Source organism: Ostrea edulis, chromosome 4 (assembly GCF_947568905.1).
Source record: "Ostrea edulis chromosome 4, xbOstEdul1.1, whole genome shotgun sequence".
Lineage (NCBI taxonomy): Eukaryota > Metazoa > Mollusca > Bivalvia > Ostreida > Ostreidae > Ostrea > Ostrea edulis.
The window spans coordinates 14,243,985-14,256,630 of record NC_079167.1 but is presented as its reverse complement, the minus strand read 5'-3'; the positions used below and the strand labels follow the sequence as shown (position 1 = coordinate 14,256,630).

General features: G+C 34.1%; 1 protein-coding gene across 2 annotated transcripts in view; it reads left to right on the top strand.

Moving 5' to 3' along the window:
* Positions 1 to 12,646, top strand: part of LOC125660671 (uncharacterized) — a 174,793-nt gene that overhangs the window by 42,617 nt on the left and 119,530 nt on the right. Inside the window, exons 26-32 of one of the 2 annotated variants that reach the window (XM_056161979.1) lie at positions 58 to 258; positions 1,771 to 2,033; positions 2,559 to 2,845; positions 7,044 to 7,183; positions 7,302 to 7,475; positions 7,873 to 8,097; positions 11,905 to 12,016. In XM_056161979.1, the coding sequence (XP_056017954.1) occupies positions 58 to 258; positions 1,771 to 2,033; positions 2,559 to 2,845; positions 7,044 to 7,183; positions 7,302 to 7,475; positions 7,873 to 8,097; positions 11,905 to 12,016 (1,402 nt within the window). The remainder of the gene's footprint in view (positions 1 to 57; positions 259 to 1,770; positions 2,034 to 2,558; positions 2,846 to 7,043; positions 7,184 to 7,301; positions 7,476 to 7,872; positions 8,098 to 11,904; positions 12,017 to 12,646) is intronic. The other variant, XM_056161981.1, reaches the window with a different exon arrangement.

Below are 12,646 nucleotides of genomic sequence, written 5' to 3'. Positions count from 1 at the left end.
TGACTGTTCAGGCTCTTGGGCCTTTTTGTAATTAATGCTATTTGATTTCTTATTCAGTATAAATTGATGATAAAGGCTGAAATAGAGACACCTGATAAATCTAAAAACAAGGGATACCAGGGCAACATTTTACTTGAACATAAAGATGCATATCGTGTGAATGTATCTGGTTATGTCAACTATTTCTCTCCGGATATCGGGGCAGATTTCGATGTGTCATATGAATTGTTGAGTACTAATGGCCCACCAAAATCTCAGGTAAACTTAATACGATTTATGAGAAATTTTATAATTGTGTTTGATGTATTGGTGTCAATAAAGTAACTGATCACAATATTTTCATAGAATAATAAGTTTGGAACAAATGATTTGAACATGCATCAGGATTTGTTATTGACCATCTTCAGAAATGTATCAGTTTGATCAAACAAAGCAAAGCTTGATCTACCATATACATTTCTGTAGACAGTCAGTAAAAACTTAATTAACCTGATGATACATTTTTGTAGACAGTCAGTAAAAACTTAATCAACCTGATGATACATTTCTGTAGACAGTCAGTAACAAACTTAATCAACCTGATGATACATTTCTGTAGACAGTCAGTAAAAACTTAATCAACCTGATACATTTCTGTAGACAGTAACAAAATTAATCAACCTGATGACTTCTGTACATCTGTAAAAGGTCAGTAAAAAACTTAAGAACTGTTTGTGTCCAGGCCTGGACTTGATATTGCCAGAGACATATTATTACACACAAAGGAACATTATAATCCACTTCGGTTTGTACTCGTCATAAGTGTTTGAGCTGTAAATAGTCAACTATTTTACAAATAAAGGGGCACTACTCTGATTTGAAAAAGAAAAACGGTTTGGAACTCTGTAACTGTAATTGATTTATGAAATGCACGATGAATTGCAAATCTGTTGTAAAGTTCTGCAGGCTTGACATCTCTGCCGCCCATGTTTTGTTACTAAAACTGTCTACAGAAAATTTAGATGGCCTTAGTCAATGACAAAGTGATCTAGTCCAAGGCAAAATGAAATGTTTTGATTCAGAAATATTTTCTTTAGAATTTATCATTGTACTAAGATATTTTATTATACCTCAGTATGAGAATTCTATGCTACACGTAATCTGATTGGTTTAGACAGTCACGTGCCAGGGATGACAAAACTTCATATCTCCCTCTCAAAGATCATATCTCCCTATCATATTTACCCCTTGGGCAGTCTCGTGCATTTTCCATAAATTTAACGTCAAGGTAGACGAAGTGTATTATGACGTCACAATAAGTCCGAGTCATTCTACTTTCATAGTTTGTAAGGCACAAAATATGCGGATCTCTGATACTCAGTTAAATTGCTTAGTTTTGGTTGATACAAAAAACAAGCAAGTAAATCAGCATTCAAGGAGAATGGAAACGCAAAAACTGGTTATCATATAACTGTATTTCGTAGTTTGTAGCTTCTACCGTAATACGTTGATGGTGCGGTGTTACCGTTAGGGCGATCTCAGCTACATACAATGTATAGATGAGCGTACTTCAATTTCAAATGCATTTTTGTAGTCATGCTTTGTTTCGGTATAATAAACAATTTATTGCATGAATGTTCGGGAGATATGAAAATTTATTCACCAAAGAAAAATCATATTCCCCTCGGGCGTTGCCCTCGGGAAATATGATTTTCCTTGGGTGAATAAATTTCCATATCTCCCTCACTATCATGCAATAAATGTATAATATTAATTTGTTTTTCTACTTAGAATTTGGAATCAAAGACAAACAAAAATAGGAAAGATCTTCAGAAAATGGGGAGAGATATGGAGTGTAATATATTTGGTAAACGTAATGTGAGAATGTGGGCTAACCTGACAACAGCTGTAACTCCTGTGAAGTTACTGCAGGGTCCATCAGCCAATATAGACTACAAACTGACTGTTGTGTACCCATCCTGTAATGACTATAAGTACTTTATCAGTAAGGGAATGGTGGGGAGACTCATCAGTAATAAATGGAGCAACTACAGGTAGGACTGATGTTACAGTAGTGCATGGATATAGCAAACATGTTTATGATGAATTCATACTTATAGTGATTTCTATTCCCTGTAGTTTTAAAACATATAAACGTATTGGATATAACGAAGAACATTTATAACGAATCAAAATTGTTCATCCCCAGCACTTTGCCATAAGTGTGTTTTACTGTATTTCTGGTTTGTTGAAATCATTGCATGAATTTATAAAATTTTCAGTACCTGTAAATCTGTATGTATGTATTAATATACACATTTGTATGATACGTAATGCATAAAGAGTATTTATAGTTTAATGCCTTTGGTACAGTTGTATATGTGTACTTCATTTAAGATCTAAGCGAACATCGAAATATCGCTGCATTAAGATTGTGTCACACTGATGAAAATTGTTCATAATCATGCAAACCACCAATGACCTTCAACTCTACTAAAATATTCAAGAGTTCAAAAATGCAGTGTTTCTCATGTAATGCATACTTTAAGGAATCAAAATTTGTTTAACACTTTTTGTAGGTATTCATTCAATTCAAGTGTATTATACGGAAGCCACACAGATTTTGATGTAAGCGAAGACAGTATTAAGGCTTCAGTTGCTGCCAATTTTAATGTATTTTCCAAACGGAAATATCCTGATGGTTGTGAATTTAGTACAGCTTTAACTGTTGTGAATACTGACCAGCCTGCCTGGCACTTCAACACTTCATACTTGCTGAAAGAACAGAAGTTGGAAAAGAAGAGAAAGTGGATGTACAAAGCACACCAAAATACACCTTGGGCATTTTTGAATTATCAGACGGACAGTGAGTTGTCTCATATTTAGTTTTGAATTTCGCCATCTGATTTATCATTAAGTTGGGCATACAGACATGTTCACTCTCCCAGTTTCGCCAAGAGGCTCACAGTTTCAAAAGTCTTCCATTCTGACTGAAGCATAAAATCTCATGGTGTCCAGTTTGTTATATGCCCATCTTTGTGGTGCAGTGATGTCTGTACGTCCTTCCGTCTGTCTTCCTGTCCGTTCAGGGTTTTTTGTTTCTATTTTCATTTCTCTGTCAGATATCAATCTGCAACTTGCTATGTAGCTTCTTTATAGGTCACTCTAGATCATGATGCAAATTTGATCCATTTAGACTTCTCTTGCAGGAGTTATGCCCCTTTATTGAAAATTATGTTATATGAGGGGTACATAATTTGTCCGGCTAACTTTTCCCAGTTTTTAAATGACGAATTTTTATTTTACAAAGTGTTTGTATGGGTATTGAAGATGTGCATGTGGCAAGGATTCTGATTGGCTAAGATTTTTAAGAAAATCACACATTGTTGAACTTAGTCGGTTTTTAGCTCACCTGATCCAAAGGCTCAAGTAAGCTTTTCTGATCAAAATTTGTCTGTCTTTTGTCGTCGGTGTCAGCATAAACTTTTCACATTTTCATCTTCTTCTCCAGAACCATTTGGTCAATTTCAACCAAACTTGGCACAAAGCATCCTTGGGTGAAGGGCTTTCAAGTTTATTCAAATGAAGGGCTAATGCCCCTTCAAAGGGGAGATAATCAGAAAAAAGGCAAAAATAAGGTGGAAGTCATTTAAAAATCTTCTTCTCAAGAAACACTGGTCCAGAGGAGCTGAAATTTATATGAAAGCTTCCTGACATAGTATAGATTCAAGTTCAAATCATGGTCCCCGGTGGTAGGTTGGGGCCACAATAGGGACCAAAGTTCTACATGTAAATATATATGAAAAATCTTTAGATATGGGCCAAGGTGACTCAGGTGATCGATGTGGCCCATGGGCCTCTTGTTAAGAAGTATTAAAAAGTAAGTGCATGGTTTGTCCTTTTAACTCCTCTCACAGTTTTAAAGCTAGTGCCTTTGTAAACAACTTGAAGATGTGTGTATTGCAAGGATTTTGCTTCTCAATTAACACATGGATGTCTTGTTGAGGGAGGTTTAAGGATGTATGAAAAACCAAAAAAAAATTCTAATTCTACGAGATTCAAACCTATGGTCCACAGATTTATAGGTTAACTGATACATCCAATAAACTACCCTGAATAGATATGAATATTTAAAAGACCGGGTAATATTTTGCTTACCTTCCTTTCTTCACATGTTACAAAACAAGGTATGTCATAGCTTGATGATGGCCGAGTTCTACAACTCCTGACATTTTTGCAATGTTTGTATTTTTGTTCACACTTTAATATCCAGTGATAGGATTTGTGATATGCTGTCACATGGGTAATTGACGTGCAATATTTTACCATGCTATGATTAATTTAATGAAAAAAGTCGTTTTTGACATACACATGCCCAACATTTGTTTTACGATAAGTGCATTGAAGGTAAATGACATTGCTAGATATCTACCCGACTGTCAACAATGGAAAATGAAAATACTTTATCATTGCAGTTTGAGCATTAGATCCCTGTAGGTGATATATTTAAGTTTTAACAATCTGAAAAATTCTGAAGTTTTTTGGCTAGATATACTATAATCAGGGAATAACTCTTGTCGTATGTTATTTGTTACCATTAATGTCGATTTATTTGGTTCAAAGTTTACCGACAATACGTAAGTAAAATGGATGTTTGCATCAGCATTATCGGTCAAAAATTTATAACAAATGAGAAGACACTTAGGAGTTTTTCCCATTCTAACCCAATTTTGCATTTTACTTGATCTTTATGTCTTAATTTGTTGGTGTTTACTGTTGTTGTTTTTAAAGATATATCACAAATGTTTGATGTTTTGATTTTGTGTTATCCAGGGGGAGACATTATTTTGGTACTTTCTGTCCATCTATCTTGTCTGTCACAAAATCTTGTGAACACTTCTCCTTCTCTATGGCTTACCATATAGACTTCGTACAATGCAATCATTATTACCATTTGTAGATGGGCATATTGTTGGGAAGTGAGGATCCAATTATTTTCCTAAAAGTCACAATGGATCTAAGAGGGATGGAGGATGTCAAATAGATTGTGAACATATCTCCTCCTATATGTATATTGCTCATTCGATAGACTTGAAACTTTGTTCAATGCTTCATTGCCATTTGCAGATATGCATATTGTCGTGACGTGGGGATCCAATTATTTTCCTTAGAGTAACAGTGGATCTAAGAGGGATGGAGCTTGTGAACACTTCTCCTATATAGCTTACCGGATAGCCTTGAAATTTTGTACAATACTTCATTATCATTTGATGACGTTCACATTGTTCTGACCCAGGAATCTAATATTTTCCTACAATTTATAGCTTTTTTCATGTATAAGGGTATGTTCACTTCCCTACTGGTACTTCAACTTAACGGTCATTATTTTTGTATCATATACAACAGTCACATTGATATTAAAGAAGGATGTTGAATCTTTTTCCATCTTTTTCCGCAATCCACAAAGTGAAGTTCATAATGTCGATATTCCTACTCATGCTTTCTACTCCATTCCATGCACTACATTAAGGGGAGGGGTGTAATTTGGAGCACTTTCAAAAACAAATTTATATTTCATTTCTTGCCAAGTAATGTCTTGCGGTCTTATCAATATTTAGGCGTCCTCGTTTAGCATATATGTATGTATAAGTCTATTTGTATCATGAGCCATAAATGGGGCTTAAGATAGAGAGATAGATTTATTTTCCAAATCCTTTCAAGCATAACAAATAACATACATGAACATGATTATGACACTTAACAAACAATTATACACAATTTTTTTTTACAATACAATTAAAAACATCGTATTTTGTCACAATGGACACTGGAATGATAAGGAGGGTTGGATACTCCAATACTGTTTACAATTTAAACATATATATAATGTATGCACCGATATACAAACATACCCAATAGTGCTTTATGTAACGTAACAATAACAAAAATTGTACCAACGTGTATCATAATGCAAAGTGGGGAGGCAGGGGAGAGAAATTATAATAATAATCCCCGCATTGCAAAAGATAACACATGACGATGCAAGGCACTTTAATTATCACAATACACAAGAACTGTTTGGAATTAATATACATGCAAAGTATGCATAGACAGCAATCTGCCCGGTATTGTTTCGTGTATGTAATAATAAATAAAATAACCAAAGTTGTACCACCGTGTATCATGATGCAGAGCAGTTAGTTAAAGAGAGGGAAGAAAAAAAAGGGGGGGGTGATGGATATAATAATCCCCACACTGCAAAAGATACCACTTGAGACGATGCAAGGCACAAATTATTACAATACACTAAAACCATTTGCAATTAATGTACATGTAATGTATGCATATATACACTTTAAAACAGTAACAATTGATACATTCATATACAACTGTCCAACCAGTTCACAAACAGCAGAAAGCACTTCAACATTTTCACAGTTACGAACCCACCATAGTTTGCTTTCATCGTCTAAATTAGCAAAATTACAACATGTTGTTTGTATGATATTCAGGATATCCTCTCTACATACAGTATAAGCTGAACACTCAAAAAGTATATGCTTCTCATCTTCAATTAATCTATAAATCCTGTGAACATTTGTTGCAAAACCTCTGATCTCTAGGAATGCCCAGATATTGACCCCTTTCTATCTGTAAATTATGGGCAGATGTGCACAACCTACATATCAACTTTCTCTGTTCAAATGTAAGGCAAAGTAAATATTTTTCATGTGAGATTCCACTTTTGCAAGTAATTTGCATAAAGTAATTTTTTTCATTGTACCTTGAAAGTTTAATGTTTTACATAATAATATAGAAGAATCGAAAAGAAAAAAAATCTTGTTCTTAAGAACCAAAGGAATACAATATGTTGAACTGATATGCAAGCATCCCTATTAAGTGTATGTTCATGTTAAAGTATGAGCATACTATGACCTTAGGGGTCAGGATTGAAATGCAAATGGGATTCAAAGTTTCACATATAGGACCTCAATATTTTCTGACATGTGATTCACTTATAAATTAGATTGTATGAATTGAATATATGCTCCGTAATTTTACAGACACTTTTAATTTTTACTTCTGGCGATTAATGGATCTTCAATTGGATTATTCCAACTCATACTGGAGTTTCAGAAACAATATTACATGGGACTGGGATAAAGAAGATCATCTGACTCAAAATGGTAGCATTGAAAGTAAGGTAAGTCATGGATTTCATGAAGGATGAGGAATATACAGATTGATACAGAGCAATATTTCTACATTGACTTACAGATGTTTCTCTGCAAAACATGACAGAGTGTTGTTTAATTCTTTAGGTGTCTTTTATTCCCATTAATGTGACATTTGACATGACTGGAAAAGATTTTAATGAAAGAGTCCCTGATTTCCATTGGAAATTCTTGAGGGGAAATATAACGTATGCTGTAGATGTCCAGTTTGCTAGTCCCCCCACACACCTGATGAACATAACGGTCACATCAGAGTTCCAGGTAAATAGACTTACAGAAATACATTCATCTTATTTTAATGAAAAGCCATACCTATTTCTTCTTTATGTGTAAAACTACAGGTATTAAGTTTGTTTTGTAATTATTCTTTAATTATCAATACCATGTTAATGATAAAACTCAATTCAAGGCGGACATGCAATCCATTTCTTTTATTCTAGTATGGTCATAGTCATTTTTTGTTCATTAACAAGCACTGATGATTCATATTTGATTTTAATTTATGTATGCTTAATAAGTTTAATGATACATGTATATCAAATGTAATCAGTGTATTTTAAAAATCTTTAAAGAGAGTTTTTGCTCAGGAGCCAGAAATTATTGATGGATTTAGTAGAAAATTTGACCCTTTGTCAGTCATATGTCTTTGTATTTTCAGTCCAATGTCAGCCACCTGCTGACCTGGGAGAGTGAGTTAACAGGGTCCACACAAGTCACTCACACTCTGGCCTGGCCCACTGACCAGGCATCACTACCCCGTCAGTCAAGGGCCTTGGTAACCACTACATATCTTATGAGTCAGATTCTTACTGCAGCCAGCAAAACAATGATGGCTAATCTTAAAAAGACTTTTCCAGAAAAAGAAATTCCCTTATTGAACATAGTAAGTTGCTCTTATGTAGACATTTTGAAGTTACAAACTTTAATCTTTATAGGGAAGGGATATAGTGTAAATTATGTGAATTCATTGTCAGTCATATTGCATTATAAGATATCCATCTTTTTAGCTTACCTGAGCTGAAAGCTGAAGTGAACTTTTCTTATCACCCTTTGTCTGTCTGTCTGTCTGTGTGTAAACTTTTCACATTTTTAGTTTACTCAGATGACCTATTGCAATTGGTTGTGGTCCGTTGCCTGTCGTCCATTAAAGGGGCGTGGACACAGTTAAGCTGAAAATTTTATTTTTTCATTTTTATTGTTTACAGTGCTAAACTAACATATTTCTAATGGTTAACCAAAATTTGAATATCAGTTTTTGTGTTACAAGTGAGATACAACGGCTCACAATTTTTTGTTATGTAAACAAGGCTCGTGCCATGTTTTTGTTTACATATAGATTGCTTGATAGAAAATAGCATGTTTAAAACAAAATGAGATGTGCTAAACACTAGAAACTATTAAATTATGTTCAGAATTAACTTGTTAATTGAAAAATCTGCATTAAACAAATTTTACTATACATGTATGTAAACAAAATCAGGGCACGAGCCTTGTTTACATAACAAAGAATTGTGAGCTCTGTATTTCCCATATACCTCGACAACTGACATTCAAATTTTGCTGACCATAAGAAATACCTTAGTTAAGCATTTTAAACATTAAAAATGGAAAAATAAAGTTTGAAAATGTTCAGCTCAATTCATGTCCATGTCCCTTTAATTAACAATTGAACAATTTTCACTTCTTCATGATAACCACCATTCCAATTCTTTTTAAATTTGGTATGAAGAATCTTTGGGACAAGGGGGACTTAAATTGTAGGGGTTCTGACCCAGGGCAGAGCCAAACTTGGTATATAGTGTTTAGGAGTAAAATACTCAAGCATCTTCTTAAGTGTTATTGGTACTAAATTAAAACTAAATAGATATTAAAAGAGCAGATAGTTCTTTCGAAAAATTGTAAATTTGATGATCCCAGGGATAGGGGTTTTGGTATAAGGGTGGGGCCAAAATGGCCAGTTTTTAAAAGTGTGAACAATAGAATATTTTTAACTTCTTCTTGATAACTAACTTTCCAATTCCTTTCAAAGTTGGTATGATTATCTTTGGGACAAGGGGGACATAAATTGTAAATTTCAGGATACCTGCACCCCTGTGGCCTTAGGGATGAGGCAAAAACGGTCAAAATTGACCCAGTTTCAAAAATCTTCTCTACAATTGCACATATTTAAGAAAAACTAAATGCATAGTGATATAGAGGAGGAAGGTCTCTACCAAAACTGTAAAATTCATTATCCCTGGGGTAGGGGTTCTGACCCCCAGGGCAGAGCCAAACTTGGTATATAGTGTATATATCCCAAACACGTACATGATATCTGCTTTAATGCTATTGATACTAAATATTGAAACTAAATGGATATTTAGAAGGAGTAGGTAGTGCTTTTCCAAAATTGTAAATTTCATGATCCTAGGGGGTAACGATTTGGTTTCAGGATAGGGCGAAAGTTATTATAGTGATTATTGTCTTTATCAATTGAAAAACTTCTTTAAGTTTGCTGATACAGTATAGAAAGTAAATGCATATTTAGGAAAAGCAGGAAAGGATGTACAAAAAAAAAATTAAATGGTGAATTTCACAACCCCAGGGTTTTGACTCTAGGATTGGTCCGAATTAGTCATATTTAACATATAATACATATGTTATATCATGTAAAGCCTTTCATTAGTGGGTTTTTTTTTTTTAGGGCATTGAAGTTTTAAGAACACATCTTGTTTTATACTGCTGGTGAACATTAAAATTTAGCTTAGATATTCAGAACAGGAAATATTTTCTAGATTTTGTATCCCTTGGGACTAGTGATACATTTAGCTAGTACAGTGAAACTTCTCTAAACTGGTCGGCTCTTGGACAGAAAAAAACGGCCGGTCTAGAGGGATGGTCGGTATACCGAGAATTTAGCAATTATAGACGTTTTATCTCAATATTCACAAAGTAGGTACTGTTCACTTTGATCTGGTGATCTATGATCAATGATCGGTAGAGATTAAATTAGTTCGCTTGTACCTACAGGTAATTATGAATTACATGAAATATTCTCGGTGAAATCATCTAATTTTAAACTGAAAATCTATAGCAGGATACATAAAGAAAACACAGAGGCCTATCATTGGAATTCCTCTTACCTATAAAAACTCTGTTTACATTTATCGCTAATATAACGTTAACAATTTTGTTTTGACGTTTTTAAAAAGTACAGTAGTAAATATGAAATTGTAATTTGAGTATTTCTTTGGAATTTTAAGTTTATGGGAACCAAGAAAATTAATCTATCTTTTAATAATTATCATTAACAGTCATGGGATTGTTCTTTATTAACTACCGCTTATATCCATATGATAGTAAGGTGAAAGAATATGGCGTTTGATACTGTATTCATTCAATATGTTCCTAACTGTTTTTTACATTTTGTACAGAATTTGGAAGGGTCACTTGGACTAGCTAAGTGTCAATTAACACCCTTGACAGCACAGGTAAACAATAGAAATTAAAGAGGCCACTAGTGTTTTTCACACCTCCAGTTGATAATTTCCCACCTGGCCAGTTGATCAGTCAATTTGCACACCTGGACAATCTTGATCAACCTCTGGCCAAAATTTTCTTGTCTTCAAAAAGTGGCTGGTATGGTAAGGGTAAATTACACATGTTTGTTAACAAATGCACTTTAAAAAGTGGCCGATGTCCGGTTTTCAGGGGTGGCCGGTTTTGTAAGACTTTCTTTGTAAGGAAATGTTAAGATTTCTGCCGGGACTTTGAAAATCGGCCGATATTCAGGGAGAACCAGTTTTCTGAGGGGCCGGTTTGGAGAAGTTTCACTGTACTTAGGTGACAGATAATGCCTGTGGGTCTCTTGTTGACATCTTCTACAGAACCACAGGGCCAATTTCAACCAAACTTGGCAAAAAGCATCCTTGAATGAAGGGGATTCAAGTTTGTTCAAATGAAGGACAACGCCCTCCTCCAAGAGGAGATTATAGAGAAATAATGAAAATACACTAACAAATTTTAAAAATCTTCTTCTCCAGAACCAGTAAGCCAATTTCAACTAAACTTTGCACAAAGCATCTCTAGGTGAAGGGAATTCAAGTTTGTTCAAACGAAGGGCCATGCTCCATTCAAAGGGGAGATAATCATGAAAATGCAAAAATAGCGTGGGGTCATTTAAAAATCTTCTTGAGAAACATTGGGCCAGAAAAGTTGAAATTTACATGAAAGCTTCTTAACATATTGCAGATTCAAATTTGTTAAAATCATAGCCCCTGGGGTTAAGGTGGGGCCACAATAGGGGATCAAAGTTTTAGTATATATGAACAACAAAAGTTAGATATAATAATATGCTTTCTGTATGTTTTTTTATTCCTTGAATACTGATTAACTTTCGTTGTTTGTTTTCAACCCTATGCAGTGATTAATCTGTGTATGTGAAGCTTATAGACATACTTATTGACAAACAGTGATTGATACACATTTTTCATCCCCCACATCTAATAAATAATTTTCATACTTTACCAAGAATGAGTACTCTCTTGTGGGAAATACTTTGATGCATTTTGAAACTTGCATATGAAAGGTGAAGATAACAAACAGTGATCAATCTCATAACTCCTATAAGCAATACAAAATAGATAGTTGGGCAAACACGGACCCCTATATATATCAGAGGTGGTATGAAATTCTTATTTCTACTTTGCAGACAGTGAATCATTTCTACAAGAATCATCTGAAGCCATTCTTGTTAACTATACCGCTGACGAGATCACTAAGAAACATAATAGAACTTAGGCTGAAGTCCACCAATGAAACAGGTACAATAATGCCAAAAAAAATGTAATGTCAGTGAATTATTGCATTAGAAAAAAATCTTTAAATGCCTTGTTCACACAAATGTGCATTGTTTTAATTTGAATTATATAACTGATATGAAAATTTACATTGAGTTCATACCACAAGAGTGATGTATTAAACCATGGGCACAAATTGTGCTCCATTATTAGCTGACCTGTTTTTATATTCTTGTAAGGCAGAATTTATTCAAAAGCTTCTACATAAGAAGAAAAAATCTCTTGCTGTGGCCTAAAAACTAAAATGGATATTTAGAAGGAGAAGGTAGTCCTTTAGCAAAATTGTAATTTTATGATCCTAGGCGATAAAGATTTGGTTTCAGGGTAGTGCCAAAATGACAGTAATAACTATTGTCTTAATGATTGGAAGGACTTCTTTAAGTTTGTTGATACAGTATAAAATCTAAATGCATATTCAGGAATAGCAGAATTTCACAACCCCAGGGTTTTGATTCTAGGATGGGTTAAAAGTAGTCATATCATTTAATGTTAATATATATTATATTATGTAAAGCCTTTCATCAGTATATGCACTTTTGAGGGCATTTAAGTTCTAAGAACACATTTTGTTTTATATTGTTGCTGCCTAACATT